This window comes from Papio anubis, chromosome 19 (assembly GCF_008728515.1).
Source record: "Papio anubis isolate 15944 chromosome 19, Panubis1.0, whole genome shotgun sequence".
NCBI lineage: Eukaryota > Metazoa > Chordata > Mammalia > Primates > Cercopithecidae > Papio > Papio anubis.
Genome location: NC_044994.1, coordinates 1,876,047 through 1,898,957, shown reverse-complemented (window position 1 = coordinate 1,898,957; position 22,911 = coordinate 1,876,047). Strand labels below are relative to the sequence as shown.

Below are 22,911 nucleotides of genomic sequence, written 5' to 3'. Positions count from 1 at the left end.
CACACCTGGTCCCCCTGCAGTGCTCAGCCAGGAATGCCCCTAAGGGCCAAGCCCTGAAGATCTGTGACCTCCTGAACCCTGACTCAAGTCGACACATGTAGGCACTAGTTTCTGTAGCTTTCTCACCATCCCAGTGCTCTCCCCTGGAATGCAAACTGAACCAGAAAAGGAAGCCTGGGGAGCTTCTGCCTAAGGTCTTAAATGAAGAATGAATATTTCTCTAACGAACAGCAGCCAGTCAGAGGGGGTGTAGCTAACTTAGAATGAGTGAAAGAACAACCATGAAGTCAAACCTCAGATTACAGTTCATCCGTCACCTTTGGAAAAAAACAAAAAACAAAAAATATTGCTTACATTAAAAAACTTTTGGCCGGGTGCGGTGGCTCACGCCTGTAATCTCAGCACTTTGGGAGGCCGAGGCGGGCGGATCATCAGGTCAGGAGATCGAGACCATCCTGGCTAACATGGTGAAATCCCATCTCCACTAAAAATACAAAAAATTAGCTAGGCGTGGTGGTGGGCGCCTGTAGTCCCAGCTCCTCAGGAACCTGAGGCAGGAGAATGGCGTGAACCCGGGAGGTGGAGCTTGCAATGAGAGATCACGCCAGTGCACTCCAGCCTGGGCAACAGAGCAAGACAACGTCTCAAAAAAAAAAAAAAAAAAAAAAAAAACAGAAAAACAAAACAAAACAAAAAAAACACTTTCACTTTTTGTATAAACCCTTTCATTTTGACATTTCTCTCCTCCCTCTTTATTTTCTTCATGGAATGTGTGTGCATACAGCCTGATTATTTTTATTATCTGTCCCTCAGTATGCCACAAGATCTGTGATCACTGCTCTATCCTACTCTCCATTATATTTGAGGGATCAATCAACATTTATGGAATAAATTGAATGAGTGTCTTGCCTTTACCTGTCTCATGGATGTTATTAAATTAGGGGGTCTGTTTTATTTCCAGCATTTTAACCCAAAGGTACTACCTGACATTTAAGAGCAAAGCTAATTTAAATAATGACAGAACTAATCATGTAGAAATACGCAATGTTCTCAGGAGTATGGTACTTGAAATCAAAATCTTGAAATGTGTGAAGATTTGTCTATATACATTTAACAATACAGTTAATATTTTATTATATATCATGGCATATTTTTTATCAATTGTATTAAAAATGAAGAACCATTAACCACTGGTCCCTCCATATAATAAATAAACATTAAGGTCTTTTGTCCGAACTTTGTGTTTGACATATGTTCAGGGAAGACAAACAATAAGCTGCTATTGTAAGTTTAAAGTAAATGTGCTTCTTTAGTTCTTATTTTTCATAAAATTTTTAACTATCAACGTGTCTACATTTCTTTATTTAATTTTAACAAGTGAACATTACTATTTGGCACACACTTCTGGCAAAGTGGAGTTTGTAGTTAGTGTAAAGAAAGCCACAAGCCATACAAAGTAATTGTAATGCCTTATAAGATGCCCCAAGGAATATAAAAGAAAAAATCCTCCGCCTATGGAAACGGAGAATGCTCCATTGAAATGCTTGCCAGTATTATATAAATCATGGCAAATAAGAAAAATGAAATTACCCTATTTTCTTCTTATTTCTCTCAAAAGAGAAATTTTTGTTGGGCAAAAATGCAGTTGTTTCTTAAGACACCTTGTTGGTCAACTTTGCATGTGCTAATTTTCTCAGTCCTCTTGTGTCCTCAGCACATGTGTGGGGCCGCAACATCGGACCTGTTTTAACTTCTGCACAAATGACAGAATTCCCGACATTGCATTTATGTTCTCATGTGTATTTTTAAGGGACAGCCTCATAAACACCACCGATCTGAATATTTTTATAAGCTTGGTAAGCTCTTTATGAAGGATTTAAGTTTAAATGAATGACTTACTTATGGATTTGACCTTAATACACGTTCTATGCCTTTCCCCTAAGATAATTTTAGGGGAGTTTCGGCAAACAGACACTAAAAGCAAAAGTAGATAATGCAACATGGATAAACTGAAACAACCACAAAACATAACGGTGTGCCAAATTAAAAAGAGAAGCAACACTAAAGCATATTTATGTTCGTTTTAACTCATACCTTTGCTTCAGAGTGTGTGTGTTGCAAGGGTTGGGTGTGTGTGTTGGGACGGAGTGGAGAGCAGGGATTGGGCTGTGGTGGCTTTGGACCATAGGTGCCCTCAGGCTCCTCAGCCAAGCCTGCCTGCCAGCGTTGTTCATTTAAACACTGGCTGAGAACCTTCAGTTAGTGGTGGCTACCATTTATCTACCACCTACTTTGTGCCAGAGACTGCTCAGATGCTTTGATTACATATCCTCATTGCGGTTATGGGAAGACTGTGTGACCTTCATTTTAGAGATGCCTTGACTGACTCATAGACCTACACCACGTGTCCCAGTATGATATCTGACCCATTGCAGGGAGGGAAGTGGGAATTCAAGGCCAAATTAATTTTGCTGCAAGAGTTGAATCATTGCCATCTGCCCTGCTGAAATTGCAGGCACGGGTTCTTCATTTATGGTTTTGAGAGAAAACTGACAGAGGGAGATGAGCATCATGGGTGCAATTTACTCAAAGTATGTGCAATAGCAAGCTACTCTGAGGAGGGATGAAAGCTGAGTGTCATTGAAGCTACTGAATCATTTTATATTTGAGGCCTAGAAAATAAGTACACGTGAAGCAAATGTTAACTTACAAAGATGTTGTGGTGTTTAAGGGTCAAGACTGCCAGGATGCCCTTAGGAAGATTCTCTAACGTGGCTTCTTGCTCAGACACAAGTCTTTCCTCTGCTTACACTGGACCACAGTAGATCCACCTTTGTTTGTTCCTGAAAGCACATCCCTGGAGGTGGAGTACAGACTTGGAATTATAACAATTCTCACTTTCTAGTGATTTGTCACTTAGGAAGTAATTTGCCTGGAGATTTTTATCTGATTACATTTTTATCTCATCATATCATGAAGTTCATATAAGAATGAATAGGATGAAATCTTATGCAAGCGTCTTAGAATTTCACATAAACCAGAGAACCGATCCATTATAGAAGCAGAGTGTAGTAACAGTCTGAAGTCAAGTTTAAGCACTTTTCTGGGCAAATGTAATGTTATGAGACGGTGCAGGAAACTCCTATTCATCTAGCTTTCAAATCACTGAAATTATGGTTACTGGAATTGTCTTCTGTAGTCCACTTTTATGAGAAAGAAACAGAAGACAAATAAGCAAATGTATATTAGAGGTTTATTTTTTAAAGTAGCTTTCAGAGCATATCATGGAGCCCAGTCAAAGGCAGCTCAGAATTTCAGACTTTTACAATAAAGGTCTATTCTTCATAATGAAGAACACGGCCATATGCTTAAGTATTTTCTAAATTGTCTAAAACAGATGGCTTTATTTTGTGTAGTTTTGGTGTTCTGTGTGTTATAGTTCTTTGAAAAGTAAAATCTGTGTATGGATTTTGTAATAACTGCATTTATGCAAATACGCAGTCAGCCAGCTTGCCCCTCCAGGCACTCACAGCTTATGAGTCCCGCCTGAACCCCCGCCTGCCTGCCCATCGCCTGCTGCACATCTGGTCCCAGGACAGTCGTCTTCTCTGTTTCCTCTGCTCTCAGACTCCTCTGTCTGTTCATGCCATGCTCCTCTACCTGTGCTAAGGGTCTTCTCCTCACTCAGCTACTAAGAAATCTTGGAATGTCCTTCCCTCTGTGTTGTCAACCTCTACTCAGCCCCTGGTTCCTACCCTTTAGTTTATAAGGACTCCCGTGGGTCTTGTGCTAAAGGGCCACCCTGTCCTTTGACTTCACCTCATCTTCCAGTTTGTCTGGCTCATCTCCCACCTGCATTCTCATCCCTTTCCATTTCTGTTTTTTCTGGCCTTTTAAAAGAGAAGTCTGTCCTCGTTGTCTCCCCTTCTCTACCTTCCATTTAGTTCACAGCTCACTACTCCATCACACTTACCTTTTCCACAATTCCACTGAAACTTTTTTGATACACATCACCAATCTTCTCCAAAAGGCCTATGATGAATGATCACCTCTAATCAAAGCTGACCTCTCCTAGATTTGACTCGCTCTTTCTTAAAACTCCTCCATGCACATTCTTTGTTTGTTTTTGAGACAGAGTTTTGCTCTTGTTGCCCAGGCTGGAGTCCAATGGCAGGATCTTGACTCACTGCAACCTCTGCCTCCCAGGTTCAAGCGATTCTCCTGCCCTGACCTCCCCAACAGCTAGGATTACAGGCGCCCGCCACCATGCCTGGCTACTTTTTGTATTTTTAGTAGAGACAGGGTTTCACCACGTTGGCCTGGTCTCAGGCTGGTCTCAGACTCCTGACCTCAGGTGCTCTGCCCGCCTCGGCCTCCCAGACTGCTGGGATTTCAGGCGTGAGCCACCATGTTTTGTTGTCTTAAGTAGTTCCTCTTTCTTGATCTGCTCTTTAAATATTGCTAATTTCCCCCGGATTCTATGATTAGCCATCTTGTGTCTCTAAATACTCTTACGGACGTAGCAGAAAAAGAACACAAAGTTTGAAGTCATGGAAACCTGGGTATGGATGAGTTGTAACAGCATGTTCACTATATTTTCAACAAAATTGCATGAAGGCTGTGTGTCTGAGCTTTCTCATCGCATTTTATCAAAAATCTAATTTTAATGTCATATACTACCCACTATATTTAAATAGCGTATATAAACATTTTATAATTACTGCACATTTAGGCTATTTCCGGTGTTCATGTTGGATAACTGCCAGGAATTTTCCGTCCCTAACTGTTCCGATAACTTGCTACTGATGAGTGCTGTATCTCCTAAAAGACACTGGGCTGAGGGGGTTGGCTTCCTTCTTTCTTTCTGTGATTCCCAACACGCACGCGATGCACACACTCTCTTACTGCCCAGTTGCCCCGTTGTTTCTGAGAGTGGGACGAGATGTAGAAAGATCTAATGGAAGTCAGGGGAAGGTGGGGTGATCATGATCATGATAAGAGCAAGAGTCTGGCTTTCTCAGAAGGAGGCTTCTATTCAGGAAGGACACGGTTGCCCAGTTTCTATTTAGTGCGAATCTTGTGTTTCTGAATTAGGGGAACACTGTGGGAAAAGAATGAAACATACTTGTATCTTCTTTAAGGCTGGCTTGTTTGCTTGGTTTCCATGGGAGACATATGCATACAACACGACAATTTGAGTTTTGCAATTCAGTTAAATTGACCTACTAGTGAAAATTCCTTTACGATTCTATTTTCAAGGTTCTTAAAGGGATTTTTACTAGTAGCACAACTTTCTGTGTGTGTGTGTGTGTGTGTGTGTGTGTGTCTACTTTCCAGTGTGTCTATAGCTACTTTAGTGGGAAGTTGGTAGAGGAAGAATTATAGACTGAGAATCAGAACCAATCTTAAACCAGAAATCTTGTAGTCAAGGATTATCTTGGAAAATTCATTATTTGATGATGGAGTTAATGATTTAGGATTCATGTTTCATTTGAGAGTAATATGAGAGTAAGTTTTGGAAAGAAACCATGTTAAGGTGTTGCAGCACCCTCCGTGCATAGATGAGAGTGTTGAAGCCTGCATGTTTGTGAACAGACCTGCCCTAGTCTCTACAAAGAGTGAGTAGCTGTGGCAGGGTCTTTTCAACCTGACTGGCCAACCCAAAATGAGGGCATAACACATGTGTTGAGCTCATTCAATACCTTCTTGAGTTGAGATATTTGGATTTTTAAAAATTCCTAAGGGACAAAAAAACCTAATGTAATATTTGTTTGCACTTACTGGGACAACAAAAGAAAATTGAAACATTCAAAAGCGAAAATAGTAGAAATTAATAATGATAAACATTCATCAGTTCTATTCCGGGAAGTTAATATAAGGAATTTTGAACTTCAAGGGCAAATGTATTGGCTGCAGATATGTCATATTTGGGATTAAAAGATTAAAGACAAACATCTACTAGACAGACAATGGGCACGAAGAGACAATTCACACAATATACACATAAAATGTTAAAATTGCTGACAAATCTAAGAAAATTTATTTTATTACTAATTATAAAAATGTAAGTTAAAATAAAATGTTTTGTAAAAGATAAAAAAGATTTATAAAAAACTCAATTCAGTGTAAAAAAACAATTCAAGTAAGCACATGTATTTGAATAAATTTGAGGGTTACAATTTTGATAGTGTTAATCAAAATTTTACATATATGTATAATTATACTCCTAGGAATTTGCCCTAAAGGAATAATTGAATGAATGTTAAAAGATGTAGGTAAAGTTGCTCATTGCATTGTTATGTATAATAGCAAAAATGTAGGTATAAATTTACACATTAATCAGAAATTAAATTTTGTTGATTTATGGAACACTATATAAGCAGTAAAGTGATTACATGTCTATATTTATAGACACTGAGTTAATTATATATTAATATGTAATTAAAGCAGGATTTAAAATAGAGTGGTTGTATTTTATATGTGCTGGTCTTTGTGGGTGTCTATGCAAAAATAAAAGATTTTTAGTATTTTCCTGTTTTGTAAATCATTATGTTATTTTACAAATAAGGAAAAATATAAAGCTATTTATTTTGTAAAGCACACTATTAAACATATGTTGATCGTGAGACTGATGAATTCTGACTTTTGTCTTTTATGAAGGGATCACCCACTCATCATATAAGATAATAAAATATTAAGACATTATGAAAACTGACAGAGGATACATGGGATAAAAAGCAAAATATAAACAACAGCAATTGTCATATACTTAAGGTTGTGCCATATAGATATTTATGATCAGATCAGGGGAAAATAGACATTGCAAGAGTATTAGGTAGATGTGAAAATGATATTTTAAAAAATAATATGTCATTAAATATGAAAACTATTAATTAAGGGATGATAAATAATCTTTAGTCTTACTTCTATCTCTACAATTACTTTTAATCTATCAATGATAAATCTCATGTGGGAAATAGGACTTGGAAAATTTTACAGGTCTCACCATTTAACCTAAAAGGCTGAAATTACTCATTTGCTGAGAAAATTGTGTTCCTCGGGTACATATCATCCATTAGAGCAGTCATTTCTGGGGTTAAGCAGATTTCAGCTAAATTTCAACAGAAGAGCATCTTAATACTGGCTAAGTAAAATGTCACTATTGGTTAATTGAGAAGAAAAATCTATTTTTCTCTTAGAATTTCACATTATGTTCAATGTTCAATGCATGGCAAAAACTCTTGGCTCCTTTGATTAGATATGAAAATCTTTTCCTCTTAAGAGTTAAAAGTAATGTAAATGAAGCTTCTGGCAGAAAAGTTATGAGTGGTACAATTTCCTGATATTTTAGTTTCATCACCAATTTCCGTGCCAGGCCACATGTTCAGCTGCCTGGCAGCCCCTACAGTATGTGAAAATATTTCCCTTTTTATAGGAATATGCTGGCAGAAAACCACCACTTCCATGAATTATTAATCCTTTTCTGCTGATTATTTTGAAAAAGTGGAGGGGCAGGTCCACGTTCAGGTGGCTCTCAGTGGCTCAGACATGCTTCACGAAAAACTGTTGAGTTGGATGAAAACTGTGCCTCCTTTGACCACCAGTTTTACCACCACATTAGGTAACCTAGAGGGAAAAAGAAGTTACTTTTTTCTGTAGTAAAAACTGAGCAATGAATCCGTTGAAAGAATGATTGGTAAAAGGAATCAATGAAGAAACATGATGACCAAGTGAATGATGAATTTACAGTACGAAGGCAGAGATGTCTGCTTTTCCAGTGGTGATGTTCATGAAAATATAAAACTGCAACATGAAAGGAGCCTGTGAAAAACCCTTTTGTGTTATATTAAGGGAAGAGGAAGACTAAAGAGTAACTTGTCTAAGGAAATAAAGATGACCAAAGGCAGAGCTGTTATTAGAATTCAGGTGTCTGATTTCAAGTAACAAGCAAAGCCCTGTGGTTTTAAACCACTATTACAGAAAAGTTAGAGGAAATAAAAAATAATTGCCCTTGTTCCATCAGCTGTGGAGAGTGTATTGGGGAATGACCTTTTGTCTATGTATATTTGTACAGAATGAACTCTCCCTGTGCTTGCGGAGTGTTAAGCAGAATTAACACAGGAGAATTCTCAGGGCCTGGATGGAAGGTTGTGTGCAAGGAGGTTTGATGACAGAGAACTTCTGTAGACATTCACAGGCTTCCAGAATTCATCATCAGACACTAAAGCTTTGTAGAATAAAAAAGATGTTTTTTAAAAATTATTATTATAACCAGATGGCAGGAGGCGGGAGACAGCTGACAGGGAGGAGAATAAAAACAGGAATATGGAGAAGGAAGGGAAAACTAGAACACAGTTCCCAAGACAATCCAATCCAATGAGTAAATAAGAACATTGGCCCTGGGGTTCCTAATCTCTAACACTTGGTTTCCTCACCTGAAAAGGGGATGTAATAATAGTACTAATTTCACAGAGTATTTGAGAAACTTAAGTTAGCTAGTATATAGGAAGTTAGCACCTACTTGGTAAGGGATTAATAAGTGTAAACTGTTTATTGCTGTGTTAATTTGGGGGAAATGCCACTCTTGATTTAAAATAGGACTAAAGATGGCTGGAAATTGTTAAACATGCTTTCCTTACCACCTAAAATTTGGGTGCTCAAGGAATTGTTCTTATTTTCATTGTTTATATTGAGTGCTCTTTGAGCTACAGGTATCAGAGCCCCGACTTAAAATGAGAATAGGTGACACAGGTTATTTTTTCTTGCCTGTAACTGGGAAGTGAGGGAAGGCAAGGGCGTCCTGCTGGAGGGCACGGAGGCAGATGGGGATGCCATGAGGAGTCACCCTCCTCTCTCCATCCCTGCTCCCCTCTGCACACATGACCCATTCTCCCCTCTTACACACAGGCTGTTGCATGTGGCAGCAAACTTGGTCATGGGTGCGCCTGGCTTTCCAGCAGCTGAGGAGAGAGAGCTTCCTACCAGAAAGGGGGAGAAATTGGCAGAGATTCCATCTTGATGCTAATCGTGGTGCAGTAACGTTGTCAGAGAGGAGGGAAAATGGAAGCCACAGAGGTTGATAGATAGGGTGGAAGAGGGACGGCGAGAGGAGAATGGACAGGCAGAGCTGGGTTCATTTATGAAGGAGCAACGGCTGGTTTACTTATTGAGGAGGAGTCATCCTATCTGGAAGGCGCTTAAAGGCTGGTTTGTCACCCTGGACACACGTGGTGAACACTGGGACTTGCTCTGCAGCTAAATGCCGTTTAGTCCAAGGTTTGTTTACTGTCTCTGGACTCTGCCTTCTTCCACTCTGCATTTCAATTCTGTTGACTGGACACTGGATCTACAAAGGACAGTTTTTGAAAGTGAAGAATCAACAATTTGTTATTTCTAATGACTTCATCTAAGATTTGAAAGGAAAAAGTCCCTTCCAGGTATTACAGTTGGTCCTCCGTATCTATAGGTTCTGCACCCTCAAATTCAACTGACCTCTGATCAAAATTATTTGAAAAAATGCAACAATAAAAACAATACAAATATAAAAAACAGTCCAATATAACAACTATTTACATAGCATATATATTACTAGGTATAATTAATCTACAGATGGTTTGAAGTATGAAGGGATGCAAGGTTATATGCAAATCCTACACTGTTTTATATCAGGGATGTGAACACTTGCAGATTTTGGGGTCCACAGGGGTCCTGGAATTAATTCCCTGTGAATACTGAGATGACTGGGCATCCATTCTCCATGCTATCTATTTTCCTTTCAATTATTGTTGCTGTTTCGGTTTTCCTGAAAAAAATATAACATGTTTTAAACTTCTCTATATTATAAATCTCATTTAAAAAGTGTTGAATCAAGGGAGTCTGCCAGCTACTTTTGTTTTCTCTACTTCTTTCCCCATGTTGGACTGCTTTGGCGAAAGTGAATAATATTACCTTACCACATAGAGTATGGTTAATGGCTTTAAAAGAATTCCCCAGCAACTGAATAATGGGCTGCCAGAAATATTCTTGGTGCCAAAGGATCTGGACATGTCTGTTCCATTTATTGTGTGTTTCTTGTTTCATCATGACTTAAGTGTTCACAAAAGACATAAAAATCCAAACCTCTAGGGTATGTGGAGTTTGAGGGCAGAAACCATATTTTAATATATCTAGTCTCATACCTAGCATATTAAGATGGTTAGGAAAATATCAATAGCAAAAAAATGATCAGCTTGTGGTATGTCAGATACTACAATTATTAATTAAGTTGATTTCTGGTGAATAGAAAGCAAGCATTCTGCCACTGCTGTTGTGCCCGGTTGAGTGGCCTAATGTTTATTCTCAGGAGTACAGTGTCTTGCACCGAAACCTTTTGACTTGTCCTGCCTATTTGAATAAGGTTACATTTCTCAGAAATAGGAAGGTGGGGCTTATTTTTAAATTAAAACTCTCTGTTGGCCGGGCGCGGTGGCACAAGCCTGTAATCCCAGCACTTTGGGAGGCCGAGACGGGCAGATCACGAGGTCAGGAGATCGAGACCATCCTCGCCAACACGGTGAAACCCTGTCTCTACTAAAAAATACAACAAACTAGCCGGGTGCGGTGGCAGGCGCCTGTAGTCCCAGCTACTCGGGAGGCTGAGGCAGGAGAATGGGCGTGAACCCGGGAGGGCGAGCTTGCAGCATTGAGATCTGCCACTGCACTCCAGCCTAAGGATAGAGCCGAGACTCCGCCTCAAAAAAAAAAAAAAAAAAAAAAAAAGAAAAGAAAAGAAAACTCTCTGTTAAAAAAGCCTGACAATGTGATATAGCAAAATCATCTAAATTAAATTTACCTGAATAATAAATTGAACCTATTAAGAAAAAAATTGAACCTACTAAAAATAAAAAGTAGGAATAATACTGAAAATCTCTGAGAAAACAATGGAAATGCAGAAAAATGTAAAAGGTGCTTTGTTTCTTCCATGAAGCAAGAGAAGTCAAGACAAGCAACATCTCAACCTCCTCACCATCCAATGCTTTCCTCACTCTGGGGACCCTCCACATGTGGCCTTTGGTTGGCCATCTGGTTCTCACTTTGGTAGGAGACTCATCTCCCACCCTTAGTCTAGGCAGGCAGTTGCCATTGGCCTTGAACACATTGTGGCTTCCACAGGTTATGTATTCTCTGCCAGTCTCTTAATTGCTAGGATTTCAGGGGCAGAATAATTGTCTGAGAATTACACATCGTACACATGTATCAAAATATCACACTGTTTCCGTAAATATGTGCAATTATTATGTGTCAATTAAAAAAACAGTATTTTTTAAAAGAATTCCTGAGAAAGGGATTCTTAATTGTCTTGCATGTGACTCACAGGACCGAAGACAGTCACACGGGACCCACTCCCCTGGGCCCGGGACCAAGAGAAATTCCTGGACTGGTTAGCTGAAAGTCTGTGTTGTTTTTTTTTCACTCCTACTCAGCAAAACATATTGGAATTCAGCCGGAGGAGAGTGACTTCATCTAAGAATATAAGCCTGAATCTGCTTTATATTGTGTGTGCATATCTAATCCACATCTGAAATTTAGTCCTTTATTATTTATGAAAATTATTTAAAACACTCCATCATGACCAACTAGTATGAACCCAGGTTCCCTGGCAAAAGCCCATGATCACGATCTCCTGGGACTAGTTCAGTCCTTAGAGAAGGCCACAGAATTGGCCCTGGGGCCTCCTACTCCTCTTGAGGAAGCCTAATGTCTAGGAGACACTGAGTGGCCATCCGAAGATGAAGCCTTTGAGGCAGAGTTCTCAAGAAATAAACCTAAGCTCCGTACGAGTTTATTTTGACTTTAGGAAAAGAAGACAGGTAGCTTTTCAGCTGCCTTTTAGCTGGGAACTCACTGCTGAAGCCACCATTTCGTGTTTACAGAAGTAACTCTAACAGAAAGGCAGAAATTATCAATAACTATCTGCTGTGATTATCAAGCAGCTAGGGCACAACACAATTTATGAATTTAGGGCTCAGTGGGTATTTACCTGCAATAGTTACTGAAATCAAAATATGTTTATTATTGACTAAGCATCAGGAAAATGTAAAAAAATGCCATGGATTAGCACAAATCCTTAATTTTGGTAAATGTAGAATTTTTATTAAAACAGTTTTTCCTAAAAATGAGCACTTTTCCTTATATCATGTACTCAGAAAATTATTATATGCCTGTGACATAGGGAAGAATTATTACATAGAAAAATTGTATAACATCTTTTTTATACCCAGCTGTCCTTCTCTTACGGATTTAGATATACTGTTTTTTATTTGTATCAGTTGAAATAGCATTTTTGCATTCTTCTGATTTAACATGTTTAGCTTAAAAAAAAAAAAAAAAAAAGAGTATGTGAATTCTGTGCTTCAACACTGGTGAGATAAAGGCATGGTGGGTGATGTGTTGGAACTTCAGAGTGTGCCCTGGCTTTCCAGATTGCTCCACACAATTACAAGTTGAATTTTAGAATGTACAGCTGTTTAATTATGTTTAACAGGAGAGTTCCACCATATTTTTCTGAGCAGGACACGCTTAGATTTTTAGAGAACTGTTGGAGTGGCCTAGTGCTTTACCAGAGGGGTTGGTATAGAAAGTTCTGTCACATGCAGATTTTGTTGTTTTGCGTTTTCAAGATGGAGTTTTGCTCTTGTTGCCCAGGCTGGAGTGTAATGGCACAATCTTGACTCACTGCAAACTCTGCCTCCAGGTTCAAGTGATTCTCCTGCCTCAGTCTCCCGAGTAGCTGGGATTACAGGCGCCCACCACCATGCCCGGCTAATTTTTGTATTTTTAGTTGAGACAGGGTTTTGTCATGTTGGCCAGGCTGGTCTCGAACTCCTGACCTCAGGTGATCTGCCTGTCTCGGCCTCCCAAAGTGCTGGGGTTACAGACATTAGCCATTGTGGCCAGCCACATTGCAGGTTATATGCACTTAAATCCCTATGTGGACTCAACTTCTGTAAATGCAGACTTTTTACTAAATTTCCTGTACTCTACAAAGGCCATCTGGGACTGGAGGTGGGGAGTGATGCATTTGAAGAAAAACTGGTCATCCTACCTAAACGTAAAACCAAATATCTAGCGTGTGTGGAAAAGCCAGACAAAACTATCTGAGTCCTTGATGTGCACTGATTATCTTTCTACCTTCCATTACAGGCTCAGCATGGGAAAAGACATTCCGGCAGATCGGCTTTGAAAGGTAAGCAAGGGTTAGCATGTCTCCATTTTCTCCATTTTAGTTACTCTTGTCCCAATTTCTTCTAAGTAATTTATTGATTATAAATCAATAGTCCTGTCACCACCCTTTGGGTAACTGTATGACGTTGATCAAGTCATCATTTTGCCCCTCCGAGCCTCAGTGTCTTTGTAGAGCATTATTTTATAAAGCCTTGCCTGCACACAGAGTGGAAATAAAGATGGAATGGCGCAATGGATGGGAAAGCGCCTCTTGAACTGTAAAACAGTACACAAGGTAAGTTACGGAATTAGAGAATCCCAGGAAATGGTTGACTCTCCCCTAGCTTCATCACCTCATATGTCATAATCTCCTACAGTTTTAGAACAGAAAAGTTTATATTTGTATTGATGTCTTCCCAGTTATTAAAATTGTTAGATCTTTTTAGCCTTAAGTGAAAACTAAGATGATGTTTTTCTTAGCCAAAAGCATCTCTACACCAGCATCTCCCCAAAAGAAATGAAAATAGACTCATTATCACATCAGTCAATGCAGTTTCTTTTCTTTTTCTTTTTCTTTTTTTCTTTTTTTAAATTTTTTTTGAGACAGGATCTTTCTCTGTCACCCAGATTGGAGTGCACTGGCATGATCTCAGCTCACTGCAACCTCTGCCTCCCGGGTTCAAGTGATTCTCTTGCCTCAGCCTCCCAAGTAGCTGGGATCTCAGGTGCCCACCACCATATCCGGCTAATTTTTGTATTTTTAGTAGAGACAGGGTTTCACTATGTTAGCCAGACTGGTCTTGTACTTCTGACCTCAGGTGATCCGCCCACCTTGGCCTCCCAAAGTGCTGGGATTACAGGCGTGAGCCACTGCACCCAGCTGGTCAATGCAGTTTCTAAACCACCTGCCTTGGAATGAATGGCAGCATTTTGCACAGCTTTCTACCAGTGGCATTTAGCATCTTATCTCAAACTTTCAATGGAAATATAGCTGTTGAAAGAAAAAAGTCATTTTAATTTTATTTTATTCTCACAGTAGATTTTGACTAGTTCTTTTTATGATAGTGTTTTTCTCTGTATTGATCAAGCTGACAGAGCACTTAAAGCATATAAAGGAAATAATAAAATACTCGAAAATGCATTATTTCTCCTGTAGCAATCGAGAATAGCACATCACCAGACCCACTGTGGTAGCACTTTCTTTGCCATTTGTTACTTGATTCAAGGATGATTTATTTCGCTACCTACACTTCCAGTCACATCAGCACCATCACTGCTTACTATCTCAGTAAGTGCTCATAATTCTTAAGGTATTGGGGGAAGTTGATTTGGGATGGTCAGATCCCACAGGCCAATTTAAAGAATAGAAAGTCATGCACAGCTTCAGTTCCACGTGAAATCTTTTTCCAAAGCATCTTTCCCTTGATCCTTCTTTCATATTATGAAACATCTCAAACATACACAAAAATAGAGATAATAGCAGAAAAAGGTCACCTATCCACTCCCCAGCTCCAATAAGTCTTTGCCACGCTTACGTTATTTATTTTGGCTGAAACATTTTAAAGAAGATCTCAGATACCGTGTCATTTCATCCCTGCATAGGTCAGCATGCATCTCTGAAACAATGGCCATTTCTTCCAGAATCCTAGTGCCATCATCATACCTAATACAAATAAGTCGTTAGCATTATTTAGTACCCAGTCGATATCTACATTTCCTGGTCATCTCAAACATGTCATTTGTATTGGTGGCACCAGCGTGCTATGGAAGCCCAGACGTTCCATCTCATTATCACATCTCTTAGGCTCCTTCATTTAGATCAGTGCCCCCCAAGCCCCTCCAGCGTCCCTTCATTTTTCTTGACATCATTGACTTCTGAAGAAACCAGATCAGTTGTCTTACAGAATATTTTACTTTCTGGATTTGTCTGTTTGCAATATTGTTTGTTATTCTAATCCCCTATTTCATGTAAATTCAAATTATTTCATGTTCAGCCTTTGGGAACATATATATGTTGACTTCTCGTGCTTTTGACACAGACCCATCCAACAGTTTTCGTGTTTCCTGCACAGTTAGATAGGCCAAGCTCATCCCCTGTTTCTCATCCTTTCCTCCCAGCAGCCATAGACAGTGGGTGTAGCAGTATTTCACTAAAATTTTGTTTACAACAACAGGCAGCAGGCAGGATTTGGCTGCTGTCATTTGTTGACCTCCACTGTAGACTTTGGTCATCGCCTGGCAGGTAAACACTCCTGAAGAAATTACATAGGCTACCCGTACAGTCAGCCACGCAGCCACCCGCACAGTTCCAGGTTTGCCTGGTTCCAAAGACTGAGCTTTTAACACCGCACCACATGGAATTCTTGCGTATGTTTATTTTTGAGCCTATAGTTTCAGCCATTACTTTTCACTACTTGTAGTATGGGTCCATTGAGGGTCTTTGGTGATCATTCTGGTTTTTAGATGTCTTAGCTTGTCATCCTGTGTTTTCCCGTGTCATCTCGTGTTTTCTTATTTAAGGGCCGACAGTATCCTGTGCATTGCAACAAGCGCCTTAAAATATAGGACAGGTAGTGATCTTTGAGGTTCTTGTATATTTATAGTTGCGAAGACTAAGTGTCAGCAGTACTGTTATATATCGCTTGTCTTTTTTCTTCTCAAGTTTAACCTGTTCTTTCTCGTAAAAGGAAATTCCAGTTATATCTTAAATACAGCTATCTGGTTCTTTAGAGCAATTGTAAAAGCTATTGATCCTTTCATCACTAAGTCCTTCTTTGAAGTTCATCCGTCAACCTGGTTGCCAGCAGATTATTTTAAAGGGATCACATCTAAAGGAAAAGAAGTAACTGAGTCAGCTAAAGCTTCAAAGCTTTTTCTCCAAGAATAAAAAAAGCAAAGACGCTTTCTGTTGTACATTATGTAACTGAAAGGAAGACCTAGAGGACCTGCCCTGCCTACCCTCCTTGCAGTAACACTAGATGGGATAGTGGTGGACCTCCCCTGAGATGTTGTTCAGTCATCTCTCTGGAAGCTGTGTGATTATATGCATTGTCTCATAATAAATACACATTGTCACAGTTTATGTGGCTGTACTCATGATAATATGTCATTTTCACCTTGCAAACAATCACATTTTCCCTCTGTGGGGCTCTTAGTTTATTGTAGGACTTCATTACAGAAGTGTGTTGTAATATAGAAAGAAAATGTTGTAATATAGGTTGGTGTATATTCTCAGTCACCTCCCACTCCTGGTGCTACATTATTGATATCTACATGACAAAAGCAGACTCAAAATTTTTTTTATTATAGCAAAAAAGAATCTGTGCCTAACATATTTTGGTTTCGATCAGCTCACCTTTCTGTGCAGATTTTCTAAGCTTATGATTATAAGTATTTCCAAATCACAGTCATTTATTAGTCTAAGATAGGGCGATGCCAGGGGTCCTGGCTTTGTAAATTCACGGACACCCTGCCTGTGCTAATCATGTGTAATTAGTAAGGGTGGCTTCAAAACTAACAAGCTTTGGAGCTAAAATGGCCCAAATTCTTGGTGGCTTAATACAACAAATGTTTCTTTCTCGCTCCTGCAAAATCTGGAGGAGAACAGACGACTGTGGGGCAGCTCACCTCCATGGGGTGTGTCATTGGTAGGCTGCAGTCTCACAGTGCTTTCATCTCAACATGATGCTTGAGACAAATACATCTTCTTCTCTTTTTTTTTTTTTTGAGACAGAGTCTCCCTCTTGTTGCCCAGACTGGAGTGCAGTGGCGCCATCTCAACTCACTGCAACCTCTGCTTCCCGGGTTCAAGCAATTCTCCTGCCTCAGTCTCTCAAGTAGCTGGGATTATATGCACCCGCCACCACGCCCAGCTAATTTTTGTATTTTTAGTAGAGACGAGGTTTCACCATTTTGGCCAGGCTAGTCTTGAACTCCTGACCTCAGGTGATCCACCTACCTCAGTCTCCCAAATTGCAGGGATTACAGGCGTGAACCACCATGCTCGGACCATCTTTCTTAATTCAATGATTAACCCTTTTCTTATGGTGGCTTTCTGAAATATGGGCTTCTAAGTTCTTTAATTCTTTCAGATAATACACAAATATTTCCGGGAAGTGTAGCAACCTATTCTGAAACTATAAAATTTCAAAGTTTACGTAGGCATCGAAAGAGGGCTTGGACAATTTCAGACTGGATTTTAAATGTTTCTTCTGGGAGTGCCATTTGTCGCTACATCTCACAGTACTCAGGCACCACATGCCACGGACTCAGGAAGGCAACCAAAAATGGGATATAAGAAAGTTCTTGGGCCGGGCATGGTAGCTCACGCCTGTAATCCCAGCACTTTGGAAGGCCTAGGCGGGAGGATTGCCTGAGCTCAGCAGTTGGAGAGCAGCCTGGGCAACATGGTGAAACCTCATGTCCACTAAAATACTAAAAATTAGCCGGGCATGACGGCGTGTGCCTATAATCCCAACTACTCAGGAGGCCGAGGCAGGAGAATTGCTTGAACACAGGAGGTGGAGGTTGCAGTGAGCCGAGATCGCGCCACTGCACTCCAGCCTGGGTGACAGAGCAAGCTCTGTCTCAAAAAAAAAAAAGAAAAGAAAAGGAAGTTCTTATAATATCTATCATAGTGATCTCTGAGTGAGTTCTGAACACAGTTTTCTCTATCCAAGGCTGTGCTTTTTGTCTGGAAAAAAATATGTCAGCAAGTAAATAGGCTTGAGTACATTAACTTGCCAGCAGAAATAAAAGTTTTTCTTGCTGGGAGATCAAATTGCTGTCTATTTAAAAATAACAATATTTTACTGATCTCTTGCCCATTTTTAATTAAAAAGCAAAGAAGATATTCTCAGTCAATCTGTGTAATCAGAACATTACTTCAGATTACCTTATGATTAACATTATTGTATGTTATTTTATTTGATGCTCTACTTGGATGGTGGAATGAAATATCTTGCTCCTTCGAAGAACATTTTAAAATAGAAATCACCCTGAAAATAGCCTTCTGCAATGAGACAACAAATATTCCTAGTTTTTTTTTCCTTCATTGTAGACACAATTCAAAAGATCTAGCTCTGTCTTTTGGGGTGACCACAGCCCTCCACAGCTCTGCCTGTCAGCAAGCCCCTTCCCCAGCATCTATGTCATAAAGAAATTTCCAGCCGCCTCCCAAGTTTTAGATATTATTGCTCAGTAAAACCTGTCCTGATGGCTCACTCCGAGGAGCACGACCTCTTCTCATAATTCTTTTCACATTCTTGAGCATGTGACTCTCTTAATACCCTGGTGTCGTGGGCACTGCCTAATGTATACTAGCTAATCTGATGTTTGTGGGGTAAATTAATGACTTCTTAATAGGGAAATTGGAGAGCGCTTATAAAAAAGTGGGCTTAGGAAAAAGCCAAGAGAGAAAGGACCCGCTGTGTTTTTGTCATTGCGTTGCAGCAGCTTCTGGAAGTGCCATTTGTCACTACATCTTACAGTACTCAGGCACCACACTGCCACGGGCTCAGGAGGCAGCTCACTCCTGAGAGGGAAGGGAAGAGAAATGGGGTCCACCTTGTAAGGTTGTTTTTTTGTTTGTTTGTTTTTTGAGACAGAGTTTCACTCTTGTTGCCCAGGATGGAGTGCAATGGCACGATCTCAGCTCACTGCAACCTCCGCTTCCTGGGTTCAAGTGGTTCTCCTGCCTCAGCCTCCTGAGTAGCTGGGATTATAGGCACGCGCCACCACGCCTGGCTAATTTTGTATTTTTAGTAGAGACAGGGTTTCTCCATGTTGGTCAGGCTGGTCTCGAACTCCCAACCTCAGGTGATCCGCCTACCTCCGCCTCCCAGAGTGCTAGGATTATAGGCATGAGCCTCCATGCCCTGCCAACTTTGTAAGTTTATAAGCCTGCAGAACCTTGCATGGAGAGGTACACAGTACCTTTGTCTTAATTCAATGATTAACCCTGTTCTTATGTTAGACTTCTGAAAGATGGGCTCCTAAATTCTTTAATTCTTTCAGACTGTATGTGCATAAATATTCCTGAAAAATTTAGCAACCTATTTTGAAATTACAATGTAAAATTTTGTCAAAGTAGTTTACAATCAGGGAAATGACTGGGAAAAATGATGATTTTTTTTGTTTTTTGAGACATAGTCTTGCTCTGTCGCCCAGGCTGGAGTATAGTGGCTCAATCTCAGCTCACTGCAAGCTCTGCCTCCCGGGTTCACGCCATTCTCCTGCCTCAGCCTCACTAGTAGCTGGGACTACAGGCACCCGCCACCACATCCGGCTAATTTTTTTGTATTTTTAGTAGAGACGGGGTTTCACCATGTTAACCAGGATGGTCTCGATATCCTGACCTCGTGATCTACCCACGTTAACCAGGATGGTCTCGATATCCTGACCTCGTGATCTGCCCACCTCGGCCTCCCAAAGTGCAAGGATTATAGATGTGAGCCACCGCGCCTGGCCGATGTTTTTTTTGTTTGTTTTTTAAGTTGTTATTTAAGATTAAGACCAAAATATTGATTTACTGTCTTATTTGAACATTTTTAAGCCTGTGCTTCCTGCCCACCCCTAGGCTATATTTGGAGTTTTCAAGGAAACATCACAGGAATGGAACTGTGATTAATCAGATACTTATACTATGCTGGCCTCTGTGTTCGCACTTTGCTTTAGGACTTAATGAATTCCCACAACTTCCAGAGTCCGATTCTACTGAGTTATGCTAGGCGAACAACCGCACGTCTCAGTGACTTACAAGACCAGAGCGTGATTTCTTGCTCATATTAAATGTCAGCTGCAGAGGCTGTGGATCGACTGTGGCTCTTCCCCAGTGCCTGCTGCATCCTGGGATCCAGGCTAAAACAGAGCCCTCATTTGGTACATGGCTTTCTTGTGGCTGAAGAAGAAATGCCTTGGCCATGCCAGACAGTGGCTCTTGACGCATTTGCTTGATGTGAAGTATGCCACCTCTGCCTACTTCCAAGTGCCAAGCCCAAGGCCTATGGGCACGGAAGCGCACTCCTCCCACAGGGTTCCACTCGTAAGCCACACATCACACACAGGGATATAGAATATCCTAAGAAAGGGGAGTGACTGGGGGAGTACTACACGATCCACACAGTAGACCTTTCCCGTCTTACAAATGAGCAAAGTAAAGTCATAGAAGTTAAGTATTTTACCAAGATCGCACAGCTAGTTGTGGCAAAAGCAAGAGGTAACTCAGTTTTATGGACTCCACCTTCCATTCATTCATAATCCACCATGCTGGCTTTAATACTACATGTCCGTAAGGGTTTGTTGAGCACACATTATGACAACAGTGCTGGGTGCTAGGGATGATGGGAAGAAAAGGTCCTGGTCCTAGAGATGATACCATTTATATTTTGTGTTTATACGTATCTCCTCTATATGCAAACATAACGTACATAACTAAGTGGTATCATGTAACTCACTTTATTATATTTTGTTTACACATATCTCCTATATTTTGTATTTTGTGAGTTACATGCTACCGTTTAGTTGAATCACTTGAAAATGTTTTTGGAGCAGCTGCTATGTACCAGGTGCTATTCTAATGATATTTATATTACAGAAGTGGAAGGAGGGGTAGGTCAATGTGTGGGGTTGAGGCGAGGCCTGGCTGCATAGTTGGGGGACAGGGATGGGGGTTGTATGTGAAAGCTTAACTTCAGGGGACACCTGGGCAGAGTTTTGAAGAATGACTTCATTGGCATTCATCCATCTGAACCGTTAGGGATGAAGTGTGAAGCTACACATGATGAGACATGAAATCTGGGTATGGAGTGGAAATATGTCAGGAAGTGCCTTATAGGCAATGCCAAGAAGTTTGAATCTTTTTTTTTTTTTTTTTTTTTTTTTTTGAGACGGAGTCTCGCTCTGTCACCCAGGCTGGAGTGCAGTGGCGCGATCTTGGCTCACTGCAAGCTCCGCCTCCTTCCAGGTCAAGCCATTCTCCTGTCTCAGCCTCCCGAGTAGCTGGAACTACAGGCACGCTCCACTACGGCCAGCTAATTTTTGTGTTTTTAGTAGAGACAGGGTTTCACTGTGTTAGCCAGGATGGTCTCGATCTCTTGACCTCGTGATCCGCCCGTCTTGGCCTCCCAAAGTGCTGCGATTACAGGCATGAGCCACCGCGCCTGGCCTTGAATCTTATTCAGTAGTATTGGGGAGCCATTGAAGGGTGTAAACCCCAGAGAAGGTAAGCTTAGATGTGCTTCTAGAAATCTCACTCGAGCAGCAATATAGACAAGATGAACCAGGAGTTCAGCTAAGAAACTGCTGCGGTAGTTCAGGAGAGTGACTATGTCTCAACCAAGACAGGGACAGTGTGAGTGTGACGTGCAGATGTACGCCAAACGTATTTTAGGTAAGTAGAATTCGAAGTTACAACTTGGTGAATAATTGGCTGTCAGCGTATGGGAGAGGAAGGATTCTGGAGAGCACAGCCCGTAGATTGGTGCCACCGTACAGCTGCTGCCTCCCCACCTCGTGCCTGCAGGTCCGTCTTCTCTGTCTGAGGGTTTTCTCCAGCCTCTTGGAAGCTTGCTCTTTCCACACATGGGGCAGCCTGGAAGGGCTGGGGATAAAAGCCCTGTTGCCCATCAGTGAGCAACAGAAGTAGTGGACAAATGCTCTAGCTCCCTGTTCAATTCCTTGGACAATTCAAGGCACATTGCATAGGGTTCTGCAGAAGCTTCCTAGAAACTCTCTATGGCAGACCCACTAGCAATGCATTCTTTCTTGTCTTCTGTCTCTTCTCCATCCCTTCCTTTTGGATTTTCCAGGATGACTTCCCAAATAAACCACCTGCACCCAAGCCCTCCGTTCAGGGTCTGTACTTTGGAAAACATGAACCATTATTTCAGTGGTAAACTCTTCTTAACTGATACAAAACTAAACAACTGGGATTTGAGTTTTATCTTTGGCTCAGATTTATTCTATTAAGGTGCAAAATGACACTAATATTCTTCATACTATTACTTTAATTACCAATTATATACCTTTAGGTGTATAAGCCATGTCCATGGCTCATAGATTTTTGGGAGGAGGGGTGTTGTGTCATAGATCCCTAGAGAAGCTGATGAAAACAATGGGCACATAAACAGAAAATTTCACATTCAGTGTCAGGGAATTCAAAGAAGCTCAGAAACACACTCTCAGTTTATCTCAGTTGAAAAGCCCTGTTTTGGATGCAGTTATCAGTGTATTTCTTTCTCAGATGACAAAATCTACAAATGTTCCTTCATGCCCTCTATCAGTTCCTTGGAAGCAGATGGGCAATGAATTAAACTTCGGTCACAGCATTCTGCAATTTGAGAGCCTCAGATACCCTAGAGCAGCAGTCCCCAAACTTTTTGGGACCAGGGACTGGTTTTCTGGAAGACAATTTTTCCACGGATGGGGGTAGGGGTAGGGGTAGGGATGGTTTCAGGGAAACTGGTCCACCTCAGATCATCAGGCATTAGCCTCTCATAAGGAGTATGCAACCTAGATCCCTCGCACACGCAGTTCACAACAGGGTTCTCGCTGCTATGAGAATCCGATGCTGCTGCTGCTCTGACAGGAGGTGGAGCTTGCCTGCCACTCACCTCTTGCTGTGTGACGCATCTCCTAACAGGCCATGGACCAGGACCAGTACCAGTCCAAGGCCCAGGGATTGGGACCCCCACCCTAGAGAGAGCCTCT

General features: G+C 40.8%; 1 protein-coding gene across 3 annotated transcripts in view; it reads left to right on the top strand.

Moving 5' to 3' along the window:
* Positions 1-22,911, top strand: part of PIEZO2 (piezo type mechanosensitive ion channel component 2) — a 460,524-nt gene that overhangs the window by 214,378 nt on the left and 223,235 nt on the right. For all 3 annotated transcript variants that reach the window (XM_031658679.1, XM_031658680.1, XM_031658678.1), the window contains exon 4: positions 13,183-13,225. In XM_031658679.1, the coding sequence (XP_031514539.1) occupies positions 13,183-13,225 (43 nt within the window). The remainder of the gene's footprint in view (positions 1-13,182; positions 13,226-22,911) is intronic.